Source organism: Enhydra lutris, unplaced genomic scaffold (genome assembly GCF_002288905.1).
Source record: "Enhydra lutris kenyoni isolate GAN:26980312 unplaced genomic scaffold, ASM228890v2 scaffoldscaffold22, whole genome shotgun sequence".
In the NCBI taxonomy this organism is placed as follows: Eukaryota; Metazoa; Chordata; class Mammalia; order Carnivora; family Mustelidae; genus Enhydra; species Enhydra lutris.
The window spans coordinates 29039599-29063746 of NW_019154106.1; the positions used below are offsets into that span (position 1 = coordinate 29039599).

At 48.1% G+C, this 24148-nt stretch overlaps 1 protein-coding gene across 2 annotated transcripts in view; it reads left to right on the plus strand.

Moving 5' to 3' along the window:
- The first annotated feature begins 4643 nt into the window (after nucleotides 1–4643).
- LOC111149985 (Wilms tumor 1) overlaps nucleotides 4644–24148 on the plus strand; it is a 42282-nt gene continuing 22777 nt past the window's right edge. The window contains exons 1-5 of one of the 2 annotated variants that reach the window (XM_022507283.1): nucleotides 4644–4653; nucleotides 6659–6781; nucleotides 7228–7330; nucleotides 16579–16656; nucleotides 17689–17739. In XM_022507283.1, coding sequence (XP_022362991.1) covers nucleotides 4644–4653; nucleotides 6659–6781; nucleotides 7228–7330; nucleotides 16579–16656; nucleotides 17689–17739 — 365 coding nt within the window. The remainder of the gene's footprint in view (nucleotides 4654–6658; nucleotides 6782–7227; nucleotides 7331–16578; nucleotides 16657–17688; nucleotides 17740–24148) is intronic. The other variant, XM_022507284.1, reaches the window with a different exon arrangement.

A 24148-nucleotide genomic window follows, 5' to 3' on the forward strand; every position in this document is an offset into this window, starting at 1 on the left:
CTCACTCACTCACTCACCCACCCACCCAGAGCCGGGACCGCAGCCCAGGAGCCGGGGCCCCGCCGCCTCCTTGCCGCGATCCTGGACTTCCTCCTGCCGCAGGAGCCAGCTTCCACGTGTGCTCCGGAGCCGGCGTCTTCACACTCTCTCCGCTCCGGGTCTGGGTGCCTTCAGCACCCCGAGCAGCCGGGGCTCCGGGGCCCAGGCGGCCTCTGGGCCAAGTTAGGTGCGGCCGAGTACAGCGCCGAGCGTCTGCAAGGCCGAAGGAGCCGCGGGGCATCCGGGGCTGAGCCGCAGCAAATGGGCTCTGACGTGCGGGACCTGAATGCGCTGCTGCCGGCGGTACCCTCGCTGGGTGGCGGCGGTGGCTGCGCCCTGCCCGTGAGCGGCGCCGCGCAGTGGGCGCCGGTGCTGGATTTTGCACCCCCGGGCGCCTCGGCTTACGGTTCGCTGGGCGGTCCTGCGCCGCCGCCGGCCCCGCCGCCACCCCCGCCGCCGCCGCCGCCTCACTCGTTCATCAAACAGGAGCCGAGCTGGGGCGGCGCGGAGCCGCACGAGGAGCAGTGCTTGAGCGCCTTCACCGTGCATTTCTCCGGCCAGTTCACCGGGACAGCTGGAGCCTGTCGCTACGGTCCCTTCGGTCCTCCTCCGCCCAGCCAGGCGTCCTCCGGTCAGGCCAGGATGTTCCCCAACGCACCCTACCTGCCCAGCTGCCTCGAGAGCCAGCCCGCTATCCGCAACCAGGGTAAGCGGGCCGGGGGAGCGCCCTCTACAAGCGGGGCGGCGCCGGGGCTGTCGCCGCGCTCTAGCATTCCCCGGTCCTATCCCTTCCCTGACCCCGGCTCTTAACCGGCTGCCCCCCACCCCCACCCCAGACCGTGAGGGTAGCGGAAGCAGCAGCTTGGGGAGAGGAGGCAGGGGAGAGGGAGTACGTGCCGGCGGAGGCCCCTGACATCCTGCAGAGCCGGGAGCCAGACTGGTTCGCATGAGCCGGGAGGTCATCTGGGGCCCCTCGGACCCCAGGAGATTCCAGGACTGCTAGACTCCGAGGGAGTCGGAAGGGGGAACCGGTGCAGTGTCTGACTCTGTCTCAGGAAGGTGCTCTGTGGCTCAAGGCACCGCGGGACTGTTATTAGGCACTGGACCTTTGTAGCTTTCAGACTGTGGGACCAGCACCGGGTGAGCAGCCCGTGTTCCTACCCCGCGCGGAAATGTCAGGAGCCGCTCCAGCCTTCACGGCGATGGCACACATTAGACGTACGATAAGTATCACGGAACAAGGAACGAGGACATGTACGGGCTAGCAGCTAAACAGTGGCTTTCCTGGAACCATGGCCGTGTTCGCGTCTGGTAGTATAAAAGCGGATGTCTCCTGGGTTCCAGCTCAGGCGGCGTCCGTGAGAGCTCCAGGGCTGGAAGAGAACTCTGTTTATCCTGCTCCAAGCTGTGTGGGACCGGGTCCTCCGAGAGGCGGTGGAACGAGGCCCAAGCATGGGTCTTCCTTTCAGCGCACCTTGGTGCCTTTTTGTCGTTAAACTCGGAGCTCAGCTGATTTTTGCAAGACAGGGGGGTCAGAACAAGAACGGTTTATTTGCCGACTTCAGTGTACATCGAGGGACTCAGCCAGTAGTGTCCCCATCCCGCCCTGGCTCCCGCACACCTACTTAACGTTTCTCAGGAACTAGCGCAGAGCCAATCAGGCTGGGCCCTTGTAGTTTGTTTTCCAGTTTGATACTAATTGGACTTCTGTGCTCTTTGAGAGTTCATTCCGTATTTTAGGAAATGTCTTACAAACGCCATGGCGGATGCTTTTGCTGGAGCAAAATTTCCCGCGGACCTAAGGGACTAGGATGTTTCTGGGCTGCGTGGGCCGGGAGAACAGAGCATGTACCGTTTGCGGGAGGTGCCAGGGCTCCCCAAGCGCAGAAGGGCTCAGGGCTTCTGGTCCATGGTCAGTGCCAACACCTTCTAAATGAGTATCTTCAGGTGGTCCCTAGCTAAACCCAGCCTGCAGCACCTGGCTCACCAGAAGCCCCAGTGAAATCGAAACCACTCTCCCCTCTTCCTTTAGGGGCCTCGAGGTCCGTGGTCTGTGGAGGAACCTCAAGCAGCACCCGGGGGGCCTCCATTCTGGGTGTTTGCTACATGGAAGTTAGTGTTTGCCACTCAAGGGATGTTGGAATAACTCAGTGTCGATTCAGAGCCTTGTGTTCTCTGAGTGTCACCTCTGATTAGCAGGCTGTTGTTACCTTTTACAAATCTCCAGTTCTCAGTTTCCCCATCTGTAAGAGGAGAGCAGAGGTGAGCAACTTGGGTGTTGGCCCCCGCCTGAAGTTCTATGCCACTGGAGCAGAAGCCCAACTTTCCCCTGGCTTGGGGCTCTACATTCCAAAGGCAGCAGACCATCTAAAATTGGCTGAACCAGAAATGGCAAGACTGGCGGGCAGGTGTGTGACGTGAATGAATCTGAGTGTGGATGTGTGCTCTTTGGAGGCCCGGAGACGCCATTTGGTCTGTTTCTGGGGCTTCAAAATACTACTGTGCTGTTAGCATTTATTTGAGTCCATCTAGGTTCTGGGGGGATTTTTGGAATCTGGAATCTGGACGCTGTTTGGGTCTCTTCTATAGGCAGTTCTGGTGCCTAGGATCCCATCAGTTCAGCATGGGGTTGGTTGCCAAAGAGATATAAGGCTTGGGAGTTGGGGACCAGGACTAGCAGGTAAAGGAGTTCTCATCCCCATCCTGGGGAAAAGCCCAGCGGAAAGCCAGCTCCAGACACGTGCCACAACCTGTAAGGCAGTTCTCTTCTGTGGGTTTAGTTTTTTCTTGCACTGAAAATGTAAGTGGGTCATGCTCGCCTGGCTGGTGGGACTTACTGGGCAGCTGGGGGTTAGGGTGAGATGTCAGGAGCTGCTCCAGCTTCAGTCCTAGCCTTGGCAACCCCAAGGCCTGGAGATTCTGGATTAATTCTCTTGACTTCTGGGATTCCTGTGGCTCCCCCAGGAATGCAATCTAGCAGGAGGCTTGTGTTGGGGGAAGCAAGGGCATCAGCTCCTTCCTCAGAGTATGGGAATGGCCATCAACAGACTCCAGACCAAGCTCCAGCAGAGAGAAATCAAGACTCTGAATCCCTGTCCCTAGGCAAAGCAGCCTAACCCTGGCCCACAGGAGAGGACAGTTGGCACCACCAGGCATCATGCCACCCCCCTCCCTTTCCCATTTCTTAAACAGGATAGGTGGTGTCCTAAACTTCCAAACATTAATTCAGCAAACCTTTATTGAGCATCTACTCTGTACTCTGTACATCGCACTGGCGATGAAGCATTAAGGCAGTGTGCATGTTTGCATATTGGAGTGCATGGAGTCTGACATTGGAGGACTCCCTTATTTCTGGATGAGAAAATCTAGGCTCTAAGAGATTAGGTGTGCAATAGGTCGCTCTGAGGTACAGCTGGGACTCACACGCAGGCCATACTAGGCTATTTCTACCCCCTTTTCCAGGGATCTTGGTCCTTTTGTTGAGATGGATTTCTTTTGCCCTGTTGGAGGGGCACTGAACCGACAGTAGTCTGTGTGTGAGGTTTGTTTAGATGGTTTGTCAGGGCAGAAGTGGGGTGAGGACTTGGGTAGTCCCAGACTTAATGAATTGAAGGGGGAACCCCCAAACCCCCAAACGATTGCTATCAGTCAGCCTCTGACTCCCTCAGCTGGAGGGGGCTCAGAATCCGTGCAGGAGGCGGCCTTGTTTTTTTTTTTTAAGATTTTATTTATTTATTGACAGAGATCACAAGTACGCAGAGAGGCAGGCAGAGAGAGAGGAAGGGAAGCAGGCTCCCTGCTGAGCAGAGAGGGAGGCGGCCTTGTTATCACCACCGCGTCACCCTAGAATCAAGTGTAGAGACCAGTTGTACCCAAGGGCGAAGGGCGCCCCCCTTTGTGTCACGTTGGAGAGGGTATTTCGTTGGGGGACAGATTTGTCCTTATTCTGCCGCGGCAATGGAGTCATCATTTTCAGCCTTCTGCCCCTCTCCCTGACGGAGCCTGCTGTCCACTTTACCGTCCAGCTCTTGGGAAGCCAGGCCCGGCCAGGCTGTTCCCGGGTTCGTCCATTGCCGCGCGCGGGGGAGGGAGGCGCAGAGCGTGTCTCGCCTCTCCGCGCGGTCAAGGTTGCACTCCCTTCCCCGGCAGAGACTAACCGTGGGAAAAGCGCTACCTTGGACGCTTAGAGCCTCTCCCTTGAAGGCCTGTACAAGAAGTCTTTGAACACGCTGCCCCTTTTTGCCCGCAACAGTTCCTCCCTGGGCCCCCGCCCCCGCGCTCTCCGCCCCGGCCCAGCGAGAGGCCCCAGGACAGCGTGATCTAATCAGTCCCGGGTCCGATAAGTTTCTAATTAAAAGAGCCCTCTGTCCCCTCCGCAGGCGCCTTCAACACGGGGGTCGTGAGGGAGGGGTTGGAGGCTGGCCCCTACCCCGCCTCCCCACACCCGGTCTGCGTGACCTGTCCGGGAGGGGCCCTTGGGAGCCTTGCGGGGCGCGGAGGAGACGGGGCCGGTTGGGGAGCTGCAGCCCGCAACCCTACAGTTGCAGAGCCCGCCTCCAAGGACAGCACGTGCTCCAGGCCACTGCTTACCCATCTGCTCAGCAATGGAGAAGGGTTCGTCTAGAGACAATTTCTTTGTGGTTTCTGTTTCTTCTTCTATTTAAAAAAATGCATCTTTTCAAAATTCGGCCTTCTCTGCAAAATTGGGTACTGAGAGCGACATTTCGTTTGTAAGCTGACAGGTAGGCCTCAAAGAGGACCGTGCCTTCTCTCCCAGAAGGAAGCCCAGCTCACCCAGGCCTGACAGCTAACGGGGCTGGGGTCATCTTTGCCTACTTAGCAGGCGAGAGATGTAGGACTTTGGGGTCATGCAAGTTACAAAAGTTGGTGGTTTCTTAATTGTCAACCTGTGGCGCCAAGCAGTGCTTGAGATTTTGCCTGCCTGGTACGATCTGCTTTGGACCTGCCTTGACCCTGTCTCCCACTCAGACACACCGCACTGCCCCGAGTGGACAGGAGAAGCTCCGGTTTTGTTTTTGTTTGAGGGGTATGTTTCAATGATGGGGTAACGGCCTCCTAGTTCTGTCTACCCTAAGTCTTCACAAACACTTGTTGCAGACCCTCTGTCATGCCTGGGGCAAGAGTGGGTATTTGACCCATCCCACTCCCAAAAATTGAGTGGAGTTTCGAGATCCAGCGCAATGGCTGGGAGGGGTTTGGGAGAATGTGAGGGGATGGATCCACACCGTGGCCCTTCTGTAAGCGTAAGTGAGCAACCGGGCAGATCTCATTTGCCCCTGGGCCTGGACCTCAGGCCAGAGACTCTGGGGCCTGCGCATAAAAGGAGAGAATCCCACCATTCCGTTCAGGGCCCCGGGTCTGACCTTTATCGTAGTTGGAGGATGCTTTTTCCCCAGGGGTGGCAACAGTTTTCCAGAAGCTGTTTCAAGCAATTTAATAATAACCACAAAAGGAGACCACATTTTTCTTTCTTTCTTTTTTTAATAAAGATTTTATTTGTTTATTTATTTATTTGACAGAGAGGGGGAGAGAGAAAACACAAGCAGGGGGAGGGGCAGAGAGAGGGAGAAGCGGACTTCCCGCTGAGCAAGGAGCTCGACCCCGGCTCAATAGCAGGACCCTAGGATCATCACCTGAGTAGAATGCAGCCATTTAAGGACTGAGCCACCCAGTGGCCCCGCGAGACCACGTTTTTCAATCAAGACACCACATTCTGTTACTCAGCCTTCGGAGAGTGGGAGAAGAACAGTCGATGTTGCCCTTGGTTGCACTGTAGGGAAACTGGAGGACCCGTGAGCTGCCCTGGAGGGAAAGGGAGCTACAGTGTCAGGTACACTCTAAAACAGGCAGCTTCCTCTCCTGGGGCGCGAGGAACCCCACGATGGTGGTCAGAGTAAGGACGAACGGGATGCGAATTGCATCCGAGAGGGGTAGAAGGAGGGCACAGGGCCGACGCCCGCGGGCCCAACTGAAAGGGCCCCTTTCTTTTAATCTTCACCAGCTTTCCTGAGGGCCTTAGATGTCGTGGTGTTAGGGTCGCGCAGCCTCAGATAACATTACTCAGTAATGACTCTTTCCATCTAAGGCCCATGGCGTTTAACTGGCTCCGAGTAATTAATGAAAGTTGGTGCGCGGTCCCCTGATTTACGGCTCCGAGTCAGCGCGGGGTCAGCTGAACAGATTCATTTCGCTCGCCCGCGCTGCCCCCGAGCAAGAGCCATGGTGTTTGTTTTTGGAGGTGAAGAACTTTCTCTGGCGAGCGGTTGGCGGTTTTCATACCTCACTTGCCTGAGGTTCGGTTCAGGAGCTGCAGACACCGTGGGAGACGAGGGGCGTACATGAATCTGGAAACGGCAGGGAGGTCAGGGTTTTACTTGGGAAAGGGCGGCTCGCCGGCCCCGAGGTCACACCTTTGCGGTTGGGCCCGGCTTCCCGCCGAGAAAGTTCTGGAGGCCGGTGGGGTGGCATCTTCCTCCGCTGGGGTTTCTGGTTCGGGGCCTGGGGACTCCTCCACCCCAGTTCAGGTCTCGTAGACCCACCGACCCGCCCCCTCCCCCCCCCCACCCCGCTGACGCTGTGCTCTCCGCCGCGCTCTCAGGTTACAGCACGGTCACCTTCGACGGGACGCCCAGCTACGGTCACACGCCCTCACACCACGCGGCGCAGTTCCCCAACCACTCTTTCAAGCACGAGGACCCCATGGGCCAGCAGGGCTCTCTGGGTAAGCAGGCGGGAAGGATGTGGGGTCCTTCTCCCCTTCTTTCGTGCCAATCCCCGGAATCCCACGGCAAATTTTGAGAGAAGGGATTTTTAGAAATAATCAGCCCAGTCTCACCCAATTGAGAAGAAAAGGTTGAGTTTTGCCCCCACCCGCAGTATGTTGGTGACCGCTCTACTCAAGTCTACGAATGTCTTTTCGGTGTACTAGGAAGTAAGCGCTAAGGGAATGTGAAGTGAGAAGCAGATTAGCTCCTTACGATCTGGACTCCCTCTCTCGGCACGCCCCGGCGTCCAGGCTTGTGGCCCCCAGCTTCGTCTCCGAGCCTGGCTGGGGATGCTGTCTGTCCCGGACCCTGCCCGCGTCCTCGCCCCCCGCGCGTCACCCCGACCGACTCCCACCCGGATCCCTTGCGGCGCGCTCACTCGGCTCTCCTCGGCTCTCCGCAGGCGAGCAGCAGTACTCCGTGCCGCCCCCAGTCTATGGCTGCCACACCCCTACCGACAGCTGCACTGGCAGCCAGGCCCTGCTGCTGAGGACGCCGTACAGCAGGTAGGAAAGCGCTCCGCACAGTGTCTGGGTCCCCGGGGCCCCGGAGAGGGCGCGTGAACCGGAGGGAACGTCCGACGCGGGCAGCCCCGACCGCGGGCGTGCGGGGTCCTGGAGGCAAAGGACACGTTTAGCTACTTAAAGCAAATTTAAGCAGATCTCCTGATTTGAAAGAAGTAGGTTTCCTTGTCTCCTGGCATTCTTGTTTTGAGTATAAACGAGGGAGGTTACTGTTTGAACTAGAGAACAGTGGAGCTTGGAGAACTTATTTTTTTAAACGCTCCTTAAGGAGCCCTTAGCTTCCTCGGGACCAAAGATTAGACATGGAGTCCACTCCCACTCCGTTATTCTCACTTCTCAGACCTCTCCTCGCCCACTGGCCACACCGGCGGCCTTCTCGGGGAGTAATTCGAGGGCGCGTACGCTGGGACCACAGCCTGCTCCCCACCCCTGTGCTCCGGGGTCTGCGGCCGGTTCCCAGCGCCAGGCCCCGCGCCCGCAGCGGACCCGGACTGCGGGCAGGACCTCAGTCGGGTCGCCGCGGTGGCCTCCGGGGACGCTGCTCCAGCCCGCGTCTGTCCTCCTTCCCGTTCCAGGGAGGCAGAAGACCAGCCTCTTTTCCTTCCAAGCTTTTTCCCCTCTGTCCCTTGTGCGTTCTCCCGGCCCTCGTTCCACCTTCCACCTTCTCTCCCCCAAATTTATTCTTCAACTTTGGGTGAACTTGGCCGGCATCCCGCTTCTCCGATAGGGTTGCCTAGTAACTGGTGCACACACCGGCGCGCGGGGCTGGAAGGTGGGGCGGGCGGAGGGAAGTGGCGGCTCTCGGCCTTTGAGGCGGGGACTGGGCGAGCATTACCTCATATTCCACCCCTGACCCCACCCCGGTGCTGCGGGGATCCTGATACCGACTGCCCCCAAACTCATCTCCATCCTCCCCCCTCCGCTCGAGGACCCGGGGCTGACGTCAAGGGAAGGAGGTAGTGAGGTAATGAAGGAAGGAAAAGCTCCTGCCCTGGGAGATTGGGTGGGGGGGGGATGGCCGCGCCTGGAGGACCTCCAGTCCCACAGGTGGAGGAGGGGAAGGAGGCTTCGCTCCCTAGCCGGCTGCGGCGCATCCTAAAGTCTCGGTGTGCTTATGAAATTGAGCCTGGTACTGGTCTGGTTCTCCTATCTGGGGGAAGTACAGGGTCGAGCCCCTTCGAGTTCTGTATGCCTGAGGCAACACGGACTTCAGAAGTCTTCCCTTTTGATGGGGGAAATCCGGCATATCTAATTGGATCTTGGATTCAAGATCACTCTCCTTCCCTTCCCCTTCCTTTCGCCTTTTCTTTTTTTCTTTGAGCGAGAAGGAGCAAAGAAATGCTTGAAGGTTGCTGAGAGGGCGCGGAAGAATGACCGTACCTCCTCATCCTCCTTTTCTTTCTCACTAGTTAGAATCCAGTTCTGTTCTTTGGCACCTCAGTGCTTCCCCTCGGTGGGTCCCAGCACTGGAAAGCACGCAGAACCCACAACCATTCTCTGTTGCGAACACTCCCACTCCCTCCCATCAAAACTGTGGTGGCAGGGCCATTCCCGTCCTTTTTGAGGAACTGTTCCTACCATTACCAGAGTGGCATTGTTGTAACTGGAACAGCCATTGGGGGTATAGTTGGAATGGTTCCCCATGGGATGGCCTTGGCCCACTCCTCCCTTTTCAGTTCCTGACTGGAGACTTACCCCCAGGTAGAGAGGAAGCCTTTGACGCTGGAGTGGGTGGTAGTATATCCCTTTGGGGTTTGGAGTCTGGGAGGCATTGGTTCAAAGGGACACAGACACTCACACATTTCTTACTCTCCTCTCTCCCAAGCCTAGAGCCACACTAGGAAGGGGCCACCAGAGGGTCTAGCCTAGAAAGAGGAGGTGGGGATAAAGTGATCACAGCCACTGGTTTAACAACAGTTCTGAAACTGAGTCCCTGTGGTGGATTTTGACAAGGGCTGAAATTGTCGTTGCTATGGAAGTGGGAAAAGTCACTTGGATTGCATTTTATAGGTAATATTCTCACATTTGTAATCCAGCTTCTGAATGTCCACTCTATAAAGCAATTTTGTCAGGTTCATCTTTTGGAAATATTTGCTTAACCCTTTCTTCTTTTTTGCTTCTTGTTTTTTTTTTTTTTTGTATTTATATCACAAAGATAGCATTTTATTCTGTTAGAGGAAATTTCGAAGCGATAACTCCTAAGCAAGAAATTATGACTCCTGTAGGAAAAGAGTTTGCTCCCTCGAAGTCTGTACTGTCTTTGAAGTTCCAGTCACCCTAAATTCATAACATTTCTAATCACTTTTCAAAAGTCAGGTACTTCCCCTGCAATAATGATGAATGAGCAGGTGTAAGAATGTTTTAAAATTGGTTCTATGCATTGACACTACCGCAGTTATGTCATTTCCTTTCTTTTTCACTCTTAAAAAAAGTCTGAAAGGGTATTGAAATGCTTTTGCGAATGCAGTGTTTGAAAAAGCATAGGAAACACTAGTAAATTTTAATCACCGAATGGCATAACATTTGGGTTTTAGAGTTCACTGGTGCTTCTTTGGTCCCTGGCTCCATTCCCTTCTGTCTAAAATTGGGACCTCCTGGGAAAGGCTTGCCTGTATTTCGTTTGCCTTGTTGCACTTGACCCCCTGGGGCAGCCTGCCCAGACTCTTCCCCACTGCCCTTCCAAAGCTTCTGTCTCTCCAATCTTGAATTTAATCTTCCTTCCCAGCATGAAATAAAGGTAAATACACACACACACACACACACACATACACACACACACACACACACACACACACACACACACACATATATATTATATATATATGGAATAAGCAGTGTGCAATGTGAATTTGTTTTGAGGAAATTCTCAAAATTCTCTTCTTGTTAGGAGGGAACTGTCCAGTGATTCTCTCTTCTCTCTCAGGTAACAGATCTGAGGAGTTATGGCTGTGCCCCTTTGTGTGTAGATGGGCATAGTAGTGAATAGAAAAATGTCCCCAGGCAACTTATGGGAGGTGATAGAGGATGGTTTTCCCCATCCTCTCTGCCACTTTCCATTTTGAAGGTGGGTAGAGGTCCGTGGAAAGGTCGCTAAGGCTTCTGAAACCAGATTTCAGCCCCTAGGGGACCAGTGATCATAGCTGGGGGAAAAGTGAGTAAACCGTGAGGGTTTGTTGCATGCTGACTATGTGCTGCTGGCCACTGAGCTAAGCGCTTCACTCAGTTCCTTCATTTAGTTCTAAGTTCTTTGTAGATTCTTGAATCTCCACTCTCCTGAAGAGGAAGTAGGTTCAGAGACTCAAAATAACTAGCTTAAGTCACACAGCAAGTCAGAATCAAGACCAGGACTTGATCCATAGTCTCTCTGACTTCAAAACCCATCTGTGCTCTGAATCAAGCAGGGATTCCAGGCCACTCACTCCCCTGGAGTTCCCCATGTACAGTCTGTAGCCCCACTGTTGCTGGTAAATATGCAGAGCAAAGGCTCATATAGACTTCCTTCATCCGGGCACCTTTCTAGGCACTTTCCAAGTATTGACTTCTTTAATCCACATGACTCTCCTGAGGGGAGAGAGTAATGAATCCACTCTCACTAAGTACAAATTTGTCCTGATTTCTACCTAGAACAGGGAGCTAGCGGGGCCTTCCCTGCTTAACTTCCTGTGACTCTTCTTCCACAAACCCCTCTGCCTTCACCGCTTGCTGACCTTCTTGGAGCCCCCCATCCCTGACTCTGCCCAGTTCATGGGCTGATACTCACAGCTACTTTGAAAAGGAGTTCTGGGAGCGCCTGGGTGGCTCAGTGGGTTGGCCCTCTGCCTTCAGCTCAGGTCATGATCTCGGGGTCCTGGGATAGAGCCCCACATCGGGCTCTCTGCTCAGCGGGGAGCCTACTTCCTCCTCTCTCTCTGCCTACTTGTGATCTCTCTCTCTCTCAAATAAATAAATAAAATCTAAAAAAAGAAAAGAAAAGAAAAGGAGTTCTGTGCCCTGTGTTTGGAAAATAGTCCCCACACGTTATTTATTTGTTTGTTTGTTTATAGCTATTTTAGTCCTTTCCTTTCCTTCTTAGGCTCTTTTATTAGGTTTGCTCATCCTTCTTTAGCAACTGTGCTACCAATTTAAATGAGCCTATTTCCTTTCGCCATTTAGTAGGTAAAACCACCCCACCTTGGGAAGCAGTAACTGCTGATTGAAATATTGCTAATTGAATGTTGATGATTCACAAACGATGCGGTTGACAGTGGAGGCTTTTCACAGCGGATGGTTTTTCGTGTGAGACTTCCCTAGCAGCCATAGAGTTTCTGGGGAATTCAGGTCACCGGGAAATCCATTATCTACCATTGAGGTTGGCCTTCAACATAGACATGAATCAGAGCGACGGCTCATGTCCAAGAAAATAAAGTGACAATCTCGAATGCCTCTTTTCACTTTTGTATCTAAGAACACTTTACATGGTATAAAGTTTCACTTAAGACAATACTGGTATTTGTTTCCTGCATCAGTAGGCACGAAGGCAAAAAGTCTGAAATAGTTTCCAGGGGTGGGCAGTGTTATCACAACCAAAGGCTCGAAATGGACTTGTCTCCAGGGAGGGGGAAAAATCTAGTTTCAAATATTCCTGCAACTTTTGTGCTGACCAAGTGTTTATTAATAGAAGTTGAATCCCCAGTGGGTTTTTCTTTGGTTAACTGGTGAGCTTGAGAGAAATAACAATACCAAGAGATTGACTGTAAAATAATTATTCATCATGGCCTGCTGGGCAGAAATTTCTCAACAGGCAGCCTCCATGGCGCCTTGGAGGGAAGAACGCAGGAGAAGGGCTGTGTGGAGATCTGGCTGCAGCCTCTGTGTCTGCGTCCTGGTTATCAGGTAGGGGGAACCCGTAGGGGCCCCTCTGTTGGTGTGGGGCAGAGCTATTGCAGCAAAAGCTGGCCATCATGAATTCTGATCACAGATGCCAGCTCTAGCTGCATTCTTCTTGGTTGGCATTTTCCTTTTTAATTCTTGCTTTCTTCTTCTTCTTTTTTTTTTCCTTGTGGGGTTCTTTACTTCCACCAAAGTGCTCCTTTGTCAGTCAGCCACCATCTGGCAGAGATGACCCCAACCTCAGCCAGGTTCGACAGCTCTGTGCCAATGGTGACATGAACTTTTCTACCTTGCTCTGCTGAATGTAGTAAACACACTCAAAGATGAACATGTACTTGAATTACACATGCATTTGAAGAGTGGGGGAGTCCCAGCTCAGATAATAGCTAAGGGCTTTTTTCCCCTTCCTTTCTTTTTGTGTGGAGGTCGAGAACTCAATAATACTGCAGTCCAGGCCAAAACAAACTCTATATGATCTACTACCGATTTCCTTTTAAGTTCCTCTTTTTGCTAGGACTGACTTCCTTTTATTTTACTCCAACTTGCATTAATCCCAGTTATAGAAGTTTCTTTCCTCTCTCCGTTGCTTCCAACTTCAAACATTTCTTACATAGGAAACAAGGGCCCTTAAAAAAAAATCTACTTAAAAATATAAAGGATACCATGACTTTTGGAATATATTTTGGCAGCCTGCGATTTCAGAGTTCACTTCCGAACAGACAGAGTTAGACGAGGAGCTGAAATGCCTACGTGACCACTGTGGTTTGCTTTGAGCCAAACCACCTGCTTATCTGATCTCCTCTGGGAATGAAGTGGTCGACACCTACAGTGGTTATTTAAAAATTAGATGCTTTATTTGTCAGAGGCCATATATTCCCTGACCAGCTCTTTCTCTTCCTGTGGGTTTTCATGATGAAGTCTAGGTGTGGACCGATGGCCCAAAGACATCAGAGCTGGAGCCTGGTATTTTTAGCTCGGGTTCACATTCTGTCTCCTCCCTGACAGCAGTTACTGCCATGTTGTCATTGACTTCCATGAAGAGGTTGTGCCAGCCTAGCTAAGTGACCGAGCCTCTGAGGAACCCCAGCCAGCAGAAGGCAGGATGTGGTTAAAATGGTGCTCTGATCCTATCACTGGACTCAGGAAACCTATTCGTAGCTTGGGGATTTTCCACAAGTCCGTCTTCCCTATTGCCCTTCCCATCTTCTCTCCTCTCAAGAGGATTTGCAAACTGAGATATCGGGAACACTAAAACAAGAAGTGTTTCCTGTAATCTTGGCATACGATTCTTAGTTGGCTGAAAAGGATGTGTTGGGCATCTTGCCTCTTAGAACTTTCTGGAGACAGAAAGTCACCGTGCTTCCTGGAGCATGCTCTCTTTCCCCTCCAGACCTGTCTGTACTATTGTTATTTATGATTACTGTTAATTAAGTGGTAGAGGAGGAGCTTGCAGGCCAAGTGATGCCAGGATGTCTTCAGCGGGGTATGGCAGGTGGGCTGGGGGGCATCAGGCAAGCCAACGCCAGGCACTTCTGTGAGCCCCAGTCATCCTCTGATAAATGGATCATGACTACACCTGCCTCGCCAAGTTGTGGGGCATATTGAGGATGTGTGAAAACCACTGTGAAAAATTAGATACTTTAGAAAATTTTAAATATATTATCTGGATAGCCTTCAAAGAGCTACTTTTAAGGCTTTACCAAATCCCTATAAAGTTAGACTGATGGAGATTAAGATTTCCATTTGGCAGATGAGAAAACTGAGGTACAGAGAGCTAAACTGATTGGCTCAAGGTCCTAAAACTTATAGAGCAGTACTGACCAATAAAACCCATGCAAGCCAGACAGATAGATAGATAGAGACAGATAGATATAGATATATAGAATTTGGAATTTGTTAGTAGCTGCATTAAAAAAAATAAGACCGTGAAATTAATTTTTAAAATATTCTATTTTTAAAATAGTCAAAATTTTGGGGTGCCTAGGTGGCTCAGTCAGTTAAGCATCTGACTTTGGCTCAGGTCATGATCTCAGGGTCCTGGGATCAAGCCCCATGTTCCTCTCTGTGCTCCATGGGAGTCTGCTTCTCTTCCCCTTCCCCTGCTTGTCCTCTCTCTTTCTCTCTCTCAAATAAATAAATAAAATCTTTTAAAAAAATAACCCAAATCTTATTTCAGTGTGCGGCACTAGCCTATTTCAAGTACTCAAAAGCTTTGTCTAAGCAGTAGCTGTCCTACTGTGCAGTGTGTTTATTAAGCACACACAGAAGATACACGTACGTAAGACATAGACTGTATATTTGGGAAAGTTTGCTTTTTGGGGGCTGAGAAAATGGTCTTAAAAATATTTTCTCTTCACAGTACTTCCTGATAAAGACCCTTATGAATCTATTGGACTGTTCCCTAAGTGTGTGAGAAAATTCCTAAATCATAAAGTTAGATATTTGGTGCTCATTAACCCATATGCATAAACTTCTGTCCCTCATCTTGCTTCTCGGCCCTCTTGAAAATGATGGTCTTCGTCTTAGGCAAGGATGAAATAATTCCAGAAAGATCCCACATCCCAATAGGGCCTAGGAAAATTGTCAACTGGAGCTGAGTGATTTTAGTTGGTGAACAATTTTTTAAAAATCAGTGACAAAAATACTGAGCTGCTGGGGGAATACAATGCCTGTTGGCTGAGATTAATGGCGAGATTAATAAATGGATTGCTTGATGAAAAGGCGCAAGAGAACAAAAACCAGTAGAGATTGTGGAGGAGGATGCTTATTAATGAGCTGTCAGCCCACAGAAAGTTCAAGAAACTCTTCTGTGTTAAATGCAGCAGGGCTGGCACTTCTAATAAAAATTGGGGGTCCTTCAGGAATTAATTACATCGGCCTTACAGCAAGAATTTGTGGAATTGCGAAACGTAGTGGCACAGACCAGCACGGGCCGCTACTGCAAATGGAGAAGCGGCAGGAGAAACTAATCATTTTTTTTTCCATTGATCTTTAGGATATTGTAGTAGCATAATAGCCAGTCAGACTAAGGATGAGTGATGGGCTCCAGATACACACTGACTAATGAAAGGACCCGTACTTGGAGCTTGAAGCCACTTCACATCTCATATGTAAAATTCCCTCCTGGAATCTGATTTTCTCCTTATCCTGTGTGCCCACCACAAAGGAGTTCCAGATCATTTTCCGAGTGATTATGCGAACAGCAGAAGGGACTCTGCCATGATTTATCGGGCTATGCCCAGAGGGAGCACAGCATCCAAATATCCCGAGTTGCTGTGATTTCCCTGACCTCTCCACAAACTCCCAGTTTGGCTGGCCTGATGAAACCTTCTCTTAATTAAAATTCGGTGTTGCCTCTGCCCAAGGAAGGCGTACCACGACAAGGTGGAGACGGTCTGGGTTTGGGGTCTGATATCGCACGTTAGACTTCGAAAGCTTCTCTCTTTCTCTTCTGCCATGAAGGTAGAGGGAAGGTATTCCTCTGTAATATGTTTAGACCAAGGGTCCGCAGACAGCCCATTCATCTCTGGGGTCTCAAATTTCATAATTAACCATTTCAGTTCAGGACTGAATGTATTCCGCATAGAGCTTGGTAATTAAGGAGATTTCTGCCAGTTGATTTATGTGCTGCTTTTCTAGGAAGGAGATAAATGTAAGAGGAGAGGAGAGAACAACTTTTGGTTGGTTTACATGATAGTGTATTTTCTCCTTTGGGGTCTTAATGTAAATGATCAGCTGTTATTTTCCTTCTTAGAGCTTAGGGCTGGGGCTTTTTTTTCCCCCCTTCCTTTTGACTTGTTCCAGGATTATACAATTTCTAGAGACGAATTTCTTCAGTTGTGCATAGTCTTTACCATTTTTTCTCTTTTGCTTGTCACATCCTTGAGTATGAGACCATCCACCAGCCATCACTCTTTGACTTCTCGGACCCTCATAATCCACGTGATACGTATCCTTTCGATTAAAACAACTTAATGGCCTTTTCACGAATAATTAATCTGCCATCTTTTTACTTTCAGCTCCAGGCTTTTAACTTTAATGTTGAGTTATTCGGCCTGTGTTGCCTTTCAAGAGTTTCACTCCCTTTTAGCCTCTTCCCCTGAAAGGTTTAATACCTTTTTAGAAACTTCAGTGTTTGCTCTGCTAAGGTTTTTTAAAGGCTTCCAGATTACTCTCACGTCCTTCCTGCTCTGTGTGACCGAAAGGAATCAGTGGGCTGAAATGAAAATCATTTCAGACTCACAGTATTCTGTCATTTTGGGAAACATGGAGGCTTTCGCTGCAAAGAAAAAGTAAAATGCTATTAACTGTGTCTTTCTTTGTAGTTCTCTGTTTCTAACTCTGGATATTTTTTCTAACAGTGACAATTTATACCAGATGACCTCCCAGCTTGAATGCATGACCTGGAATCAGATGAACTTAGGAGCCACTTTAAAGGGGTAAGGTTTTCTCTGTTCCGTTTCCCTTCAATATACACCTGTTTGAACCATTTAAAAGGCGCTTTTAACTCACGAAGGAAATGCAGTCTTAGAAAAACAGTCATGGCTCTCTGTAGAATTAAGATGCTTTCCTCCCTCCCCCAGTTGGTGGGGTGTGTTCAGTATTAAAATTTCAGGATTTCAGGGGATTTCTGTATGTGTCCGGAACAAGAGAGTTGAGACTATTGAGAAGGCGTAATCTGGCCTTTACTTATGGAGTGTTTTAGAGTTCTTCAAAACTGTGTCCGTTCAACCTCATTTAATGTTTATTTTGCTAGTGATATCACAGATGTTAACTATTACATTAGCTTATCGAGAAATACTCTCAGTTTGTAATACCCGGGATCCAAATTCGTATTTGAGTGCTGATGCTGGGACACTTCTGAGTCAGATGAGCTCACACCTGGTTGTGCCAACAGGTTTTCTTCGTGCTCAGTAGATTGTCACAGTAGGGAAGACACAGTACAGGGAGGGGAGATTCTTTGCACCTGGAGATTTTAAGAGGCAAACAGGTGGAACTTGCTTTCAACAGTACAAGAACTCACTGTTGGCTGTTCAAGTCGGAGTCAATGGGCATTAGGGTACAACTCCAGTGAGGTCCCCGTAATATAGCAGGTGCTTTTCTCAGTCCCCTCACTTACTCTTCTTAACACTGTAAGGCTTAGGTATGGTTACCCTGTTTTCCAAATAAGCAGATCAAGCTTAGAAAGTTAAGTAACTTCCCAAGTTCCCGTCATAGTAAGTGGTAGAGGTGGGATTCCAAGCCTGGATCTAATTCTAAAGCAGAGGCTCTCTCCAGCCTCCCTAATGCTACCTTCCACTCCACCAACAGCCCCGGTGGCACTGGAGACTAAGTCCATCCAGCACTCTGGACGAGACAACTAACTTCACATCTCTGTGTATGAGGGGCTTCTCATTGGATTCTGGGATCCGGGGGCTTGCTAGAGCCATGCATGCTCCATTCCCCATTCCCCGCCTCTTCTTCTCTTCTAGAGTTGCTGCTGGGAGCTCCAGCTCAGTGAAATGGACAGAAGGGCAGAGCAAGTGAGTGGACGATACGATGATGGGAGAGTCGATGTAGGCCTTGTTGACTGGCGCCTGGGGTGATGCAGGAGTTAGCACTGACAGTGGGTGACCAGCGTAGCAGTGGGTACAGTGGGATGGAAGGATGTCTCCATCTCTCTCTTTCTCTCCCTCTCCCTCTCATCTGTAATAGACATACTGTGGGCAAAAATGGAGGTGGTGACATTTCTCATCAACATACTCCTAGGAAACAGCTTTGCAATGATGCACTAGGAGCCCTGCTCATTTCCTCTGGAATGTTTTGCAAAACGTTCAATTTGTGGTATTATACATCTCCCTGTTAGATCATTCACATCTTTCAGGCATACATGACTTGCTTTTTCTCTATTTGCTTTTAAATCTCTCAGGGAGAACTTAATTTTTACCCCAAGTCTGTAGCCAGAATTCTTAAAAAAACTTTTTTTTTTTTTTTTTTTTTTTTCATTCTTAAACATCTGTGCCTTCTCCGGGCCTATAGTCTGCAGCCTGGGACATTTCTGTAGCCATTTCTTTTTATTTTATTTCCCCTGCATGAACACCAGAATTGGCTGCCCTCTTCTCATTCCTCTTTCTTTCATTGGCTCAGTGCTGGCTTTTGGATCATCCTTCGGTGATCAGCAAAGTTGTTTTTCAGTCTTCCAAGATTTACTGTTAGATCCTTCTCTCCACCCTCAACCCCCATTGTTTTCTGCTATTTTATCCAAATCTCAACTTCCTTTCTCAAGACCCAAAAGTTAAAAAACAAAACAAAACAAAACCAAAAAAACCTGTTGATTTGAATTTTCCCTCTCTACACTTGTGTCCAAGAGGCTACTGACAATTTCAGCATTTTGTCTACCTACTCTCAACTTGTCTGATGTTTCTTGGTTTCTTGCTCTTACCTTTCTTTCTTTTCCCCTTCCTTTTCTTCTCTCTGCTCTTCTCAGAATTCAGAAACTGTCCCCACATTAAATGCCAAGAGTAGACAGAACTTGATTGTGAAGTGAACAATATGTTTCAATTTTTAAAATTTCTTCATGCTGGAGTACAGGGTTGGTTTGTTTGCTTAATTACAAAATTACAGATATGGAATCCTGGCACGTGTTTGATTCTGGGTCTTTCCATAGTTGAGATAATTTTGATACCTTTTAAGGTCTTTAGACACATGATATTGGTCACTTTCTGGAGAATCAGAAGCTATATTGTAAAGATAAAGCACAAAGTGCGAATAGGTTGTTTTGTTTGATCCTCTTCAAGGAAAAAAGAAAACTAGAAGAGTTTTTGTTGTCCTGGTGCTTACATTTTAGGAAAGGATTTCTGAACCAAAATGTATTTCTTGAATACTATTTTAATTCAGAAAGCTGAATGAAAAGAATAAAATGTCTCCAGTAGGTGGTCCTACGGAACAACAACTCTTTGGAAAACAAAGTTGCTTTGTGTAACTTACTAACATCTCTCATGCTGCACATTTATCCCTTTAGAATGTATTGTAAGTCATCTAACGTCTGCTTCCATTTGCAATTCGACAATTTATCTCAGGGTGGATGCTAACATTACTGGGTCCTATGTAAGGGGCCTTACGTATGTTTTCTCCTTTGACCTCATGACAATCCTAGGATACTAGGGTGTGTTCATCTTTCAGATGAGGAGGGAGGAGAGACTAAGCCACCTAAACCAAGCTCACATAGCAATGTGAACTTTATTTTTAATTTATTTGTTTTTAAGGATTTTATTTATTCATTTGATAGGAGGAGAGAGAGAGAGAGCGAGAGCAAGTGCACAAGTAGGGGAAGCAGCAGAAGGAGAGGGAGGAGCAGGCTCTTCGCTGAGCCGGTGTGAACTCTAAAATGCTTGTTGTGATGTGCAGATTGATATTACAACGCACTGGTGGGTCATGACCTACAGTTTGTCTCCTCTCTTATGGCTCTTAAAAATGGCTACTCTTTAGCTCTTTCCTCCAAGCCCCTGGGCTGTCGAGAACAGAATTCAGTTGAATCTTTTATTCCAGTAGAAAATTGGGCTTTTATCCAGGGGGAGACACAATCTGGGTCAGCATCATCCTTCTCTCTGATGTCGTATTCACTTCCTTTTGTCAGGGTATGAAAACGCTGTTAATGTGGAAAATACACGATTTGAGTAAAAATATTCCATGAAGAAAGATAGATAACTATTTTATTTTACTTAAATCCACAACTAGTGTCTTGACACTGAAATCAATGGTAAGAAAAATCATGGTGACATAGTAGATATAGAACAGAAATACTGGATGTTTGCCTCATATTTTAGAGAAAAAAGATAATTTCCATATCACTCATAAAAATGAGACATTATCCCAATGTTTTTTTATTAAAAAGATCATGAACTTCAGACAAACCCCCATTAAATATTTGTTCATGTCTATTTTTCCTTGAAAAATTTTACTTAAAAAAGAAGAGGGTTTTTTCCTTGTGTCCTAAGCAAGTCCTTGGAGACATCTTTCATTAGATGTCAGGGAGCGGTGTTATTACAATGGGTGGGGATGGGATTTTTAGGGCGAGCGTGGGCAAAATGAGATGAAAACATGATACAGTGGGGGAGGAGGGGATACTCTTGCCCCTGATTTACTCCTCTCCTCTCCTCTCTTTATTCATTTTCTGATCTCTGTGTGCCCATTGGGATCATAATTACTTTTATGACCTCATATGGGAGAGTATCATATTTCAATTTAAGTCAGCAGGAGGTATTTTGTGAACCCACTTTCTTAACTCTGACCCTTTTCATCACTCACAAATGAAACTAGATTTTTTAAGTGGGTCACTGGGAGAGAAAATTGCAAGGGATTCCTTCTAAGCATTAGTCTACCTTTATGAATAATTCTGTTTATGGTGCTTTTGCATTTGTTGCCTGTTTTTTTATGTCTTTAAAAGCCTTTCCTGTGTGTTCTTAAGGGCCGCTGATTTCCTAAGGCTGCTCACAAGCCGCAGCTCCTCCGTTAGTCTCTGTTTTGCCTCTTCTGAAGAAAATATCCTGCAAAATGGAGTAACACATCAACCTTGACTGTGGTCCAAGTTATTAAAACAAGGAAGAAGTTATTCTCTGGGGAGCTGGGCAGGGGGAGTGGGAAATCGAATACAATAGAAATGTTAAAGGAGTGCTGAGCAGAATGAATGTCCCTTTGCTGGTCCAAGAAGTTCACAGACGGTTAGGAACACACAGTATTTGACCTGTGGATGGTTGAAAGGAAAAACGAAAGATTCACGATGGGTGATGTATGGTGAAAACGAAGCGGTGCGGTTTGGTAGGGCCAAGGCTGTCGAATCTGGAGAAAATCCCCGCTAGACATGGTCTCATCCCCGAGAACCTGTGCCAAAAGAGATAACTGTCTTCTCTGGCTGGGAGTTCCAATACACAGCCCAGCACCTTCCAGCTCATAAACATAAGGTATTCGTCCAAGAGATTTACTTCTTGAAAATAGATAGCCTGCTTTTAAGTGGCTCCTGGAGCTTGGGATGCCGAGCAAAGGTGGAGAGAAATAGTTCTGTGAGTATCAGCATTCCTGAGTGAGACCCTTTAGCCCTGCCCCCAACAAAACTGTGTTAATTTCTCCTTTTAAATGGCTACATTTATGCCAGGAAAGTGGTTCTTTGTCTTCCCTTGGACTCCACTTGGATCTGTTAGCTGAACTGCCAAGACAAACCTGGGACTCCTGGGTTGGCAGAGTTGGGGTGGAGCTGTGTCTCCTCCTTGCACCTGGGAAGGAACTTCTTTGCCCTCCATTCTCACTCCATGCTACTAATTTCAACTCTCCTAGGCTGTCTGCCTTTCCCATCCTTTGCTCTTTGGGCATATATTCAATTAGTGTATTTAACTTTTTTAATTTTTTAAGTAAGGTATTTATATTATAGAACACCTAAAAAATACAATTATACAGGGAAGGAAATGACCACTTGCCCCTCCCCAGCCCAGTAGTTCAGATGAAATTACTGTTAATATTATGTTGCATACACTTAGACTTTTTTCTTTTGGGGAGGGGCAGTGAGGGGCAGAGGGAGAGAGAGAATCCCAAGCAAGCTCCATGCCCAGCGCCCAACACAGGGCTCTGTCTCACAACCTTGATATCAGGACCTGAGCCCAAATCAGGAGTTGGACACTTAGCTAACCGAGCCACACAGGTGCCCCTAGAACTTTTTCTATGCATACATATACATTTATGTCCTTTTCTTTTTTATAGCCAATGATTGGGCTTCAACTTCTGTAAGCCACTGCCAAGTTCTGTATTTCAACTATCAAGAGAGTGTTTTGAAAATATTGTCAACTTGTTAAAAAATATTTCATTTAAAAAACTACTTCGGGCTTGATAGACATCATCTCCATATTATGTTTCTATTTTATTTTTCTAAATATTTATTTATTTATTTGACAGAGAGAGAGCGAGAGAGACACAGTGAGAGAGGGAACACAAGCAGGGGGAGTGGGAGAGGGAGAAGCAGGCTTCCCGCCGAGCAGGGAGCCTGATGCGGAGCTCGATCCCAGACCCTGGGATCACGACCTGAGCCAAAAGCGGATGCTTAATGACTGAGCCCCTCAGATGCCCCTCTATTTTATTTTTAAGCAAGGAGTCATATTCGTCTTGTAAAGGTGAGGGGAAATGACAGGTTTATTCAGACCAGAAGAACAAAGAGACCAAGCAGGAAAGATAGAAAAGGAAGGTGGTGGCCAATGGTCCAAGATGGATATGAGGAAGGTGATGAACTCAGCCCAGAAAGATGAAGAATCCAGCCTGTCCATAAAGGTGTGTGTGTATGTGTGTGTGTGTGTGTTGGGGAGGAGAAATATAATAGATGCGTGGAGAGTGTCTTTCATGACCTAAGGAGTATTTTCGCAACTGTGGCCATTGCTGTTATGAACTATTGGGGTACATATGGTCCTTCTTTTCATGACATCTGTATCTTTGGGGTAAATACCCAGAAGTGCAATTGCAGGGTCATAGGGTAGCTCTATTTTTACTTTCTTAAGGAATGTCCACACTGTTTTCAAAAGTGGCTGCACTAACTTGCATTCCCACCAACAGTGTAGGAGGGTTCCCCTTTCTCCACATCCTCTCCAACACTTGTTGTTTCCTGTCTTGTCGATTTTGGCCATTCTATCTGGTGTAAGGTGGTATCTCAAACTGGAAGAAATCGAGGGGGAGATGAACCATGAGAGACGGAGGACTCTGAGAAACAAACTGAGGGTTTTGGAGGGGAGGGGGTTAGGTGGGGGGTTAGGTGAGCTTGGTGGTGGGTATTAAGGAGGGCACGTATTGCTTGGAGCACTCTGTGTGGTGCATAAACAATGAATCTTGAACACTGAAAAAATAAAATAAAATTTTTAAAAAAGGACTATTTTGCAACTCTCATGTCTGTGATCCCATCTTGTACCCTTTTGAGACCCTCTACTCACCATGAATCCTTCTCCCTATCATTTACCTAAGAAAAAAAATCGTAACCTCCAGCTAGGAAAACATCGACATGGAGGCTACGCTAGTAAAAAGCCATCCATATAAACACTTCTCTGAAGTGAGGGTCTGTTGCATACTTGAGGAGGTTTTTTCCCTATTAAAAGTGAAAAAGTTCATTTACTCCAGCTTTATTTTTAATTATTTTTATCTATTTTTTAATAATTTTTACTTATTTGAGAGAGAGAACATGAGACAACCCGATGAGCAGAGAGCCCAATGCAGGGCTCCATCCCAGGACCTCTGGATCATGACCTGAGCTGAAGATAGAGGGCTTAACTGACTGAGTCACCCAGGAGCCCTCTAACTCTTTATTTTAAAAACAAAGCCACAAATATAATGTTCTTAACACTAAGATGGTGACTTTACCAAAATGAAAACAACTCCCCTCCCTTAATTATAAAAGTAGTGCAGGCTTCCTATGTATTTAAAAAATCAGACCAGTACCCAAACATCATAAAGGAAAAGAGGTATCTGTTTTCTCACCATCCAGTGATCACTAATTTTTATTAGGATGTGTTTGTATCTGCAGAAAGAAATTCCTGGAAACATTTACCCAACTAGTAATTGTGGTTGTCTCTGGAAAGGTTAGAAGGAGAGGGGGAATGCCTGATAGAGGTGGGTTTAAGAGATCCTAGGGGAAGATAGACTGGAGACACTTGTACAAAGACACTTGCATGGAGTTCTGCTGCAAAAATGAGCAAAGAAATGGGGTTCTAGCTCAATGAGGATAGAATGTCAGAAGAAGGTTGTTTCTTTCTTCCTTGCTCTCTTTCTTTCTCTCCTTTCTCCCTCCCTCCCTCCCTCCCTTTCTCCCTCCTTTTTCTTTCTTCCTTTCCCTTTCTTCCTTCCTTCCTTTCTTCCTTCCTTCCTTCCTTCCTTCCTTTCTTTCTTTCTTTCTTTCTTTCTTTCTTTCTTTCTTTCTTTCTTTCTTTC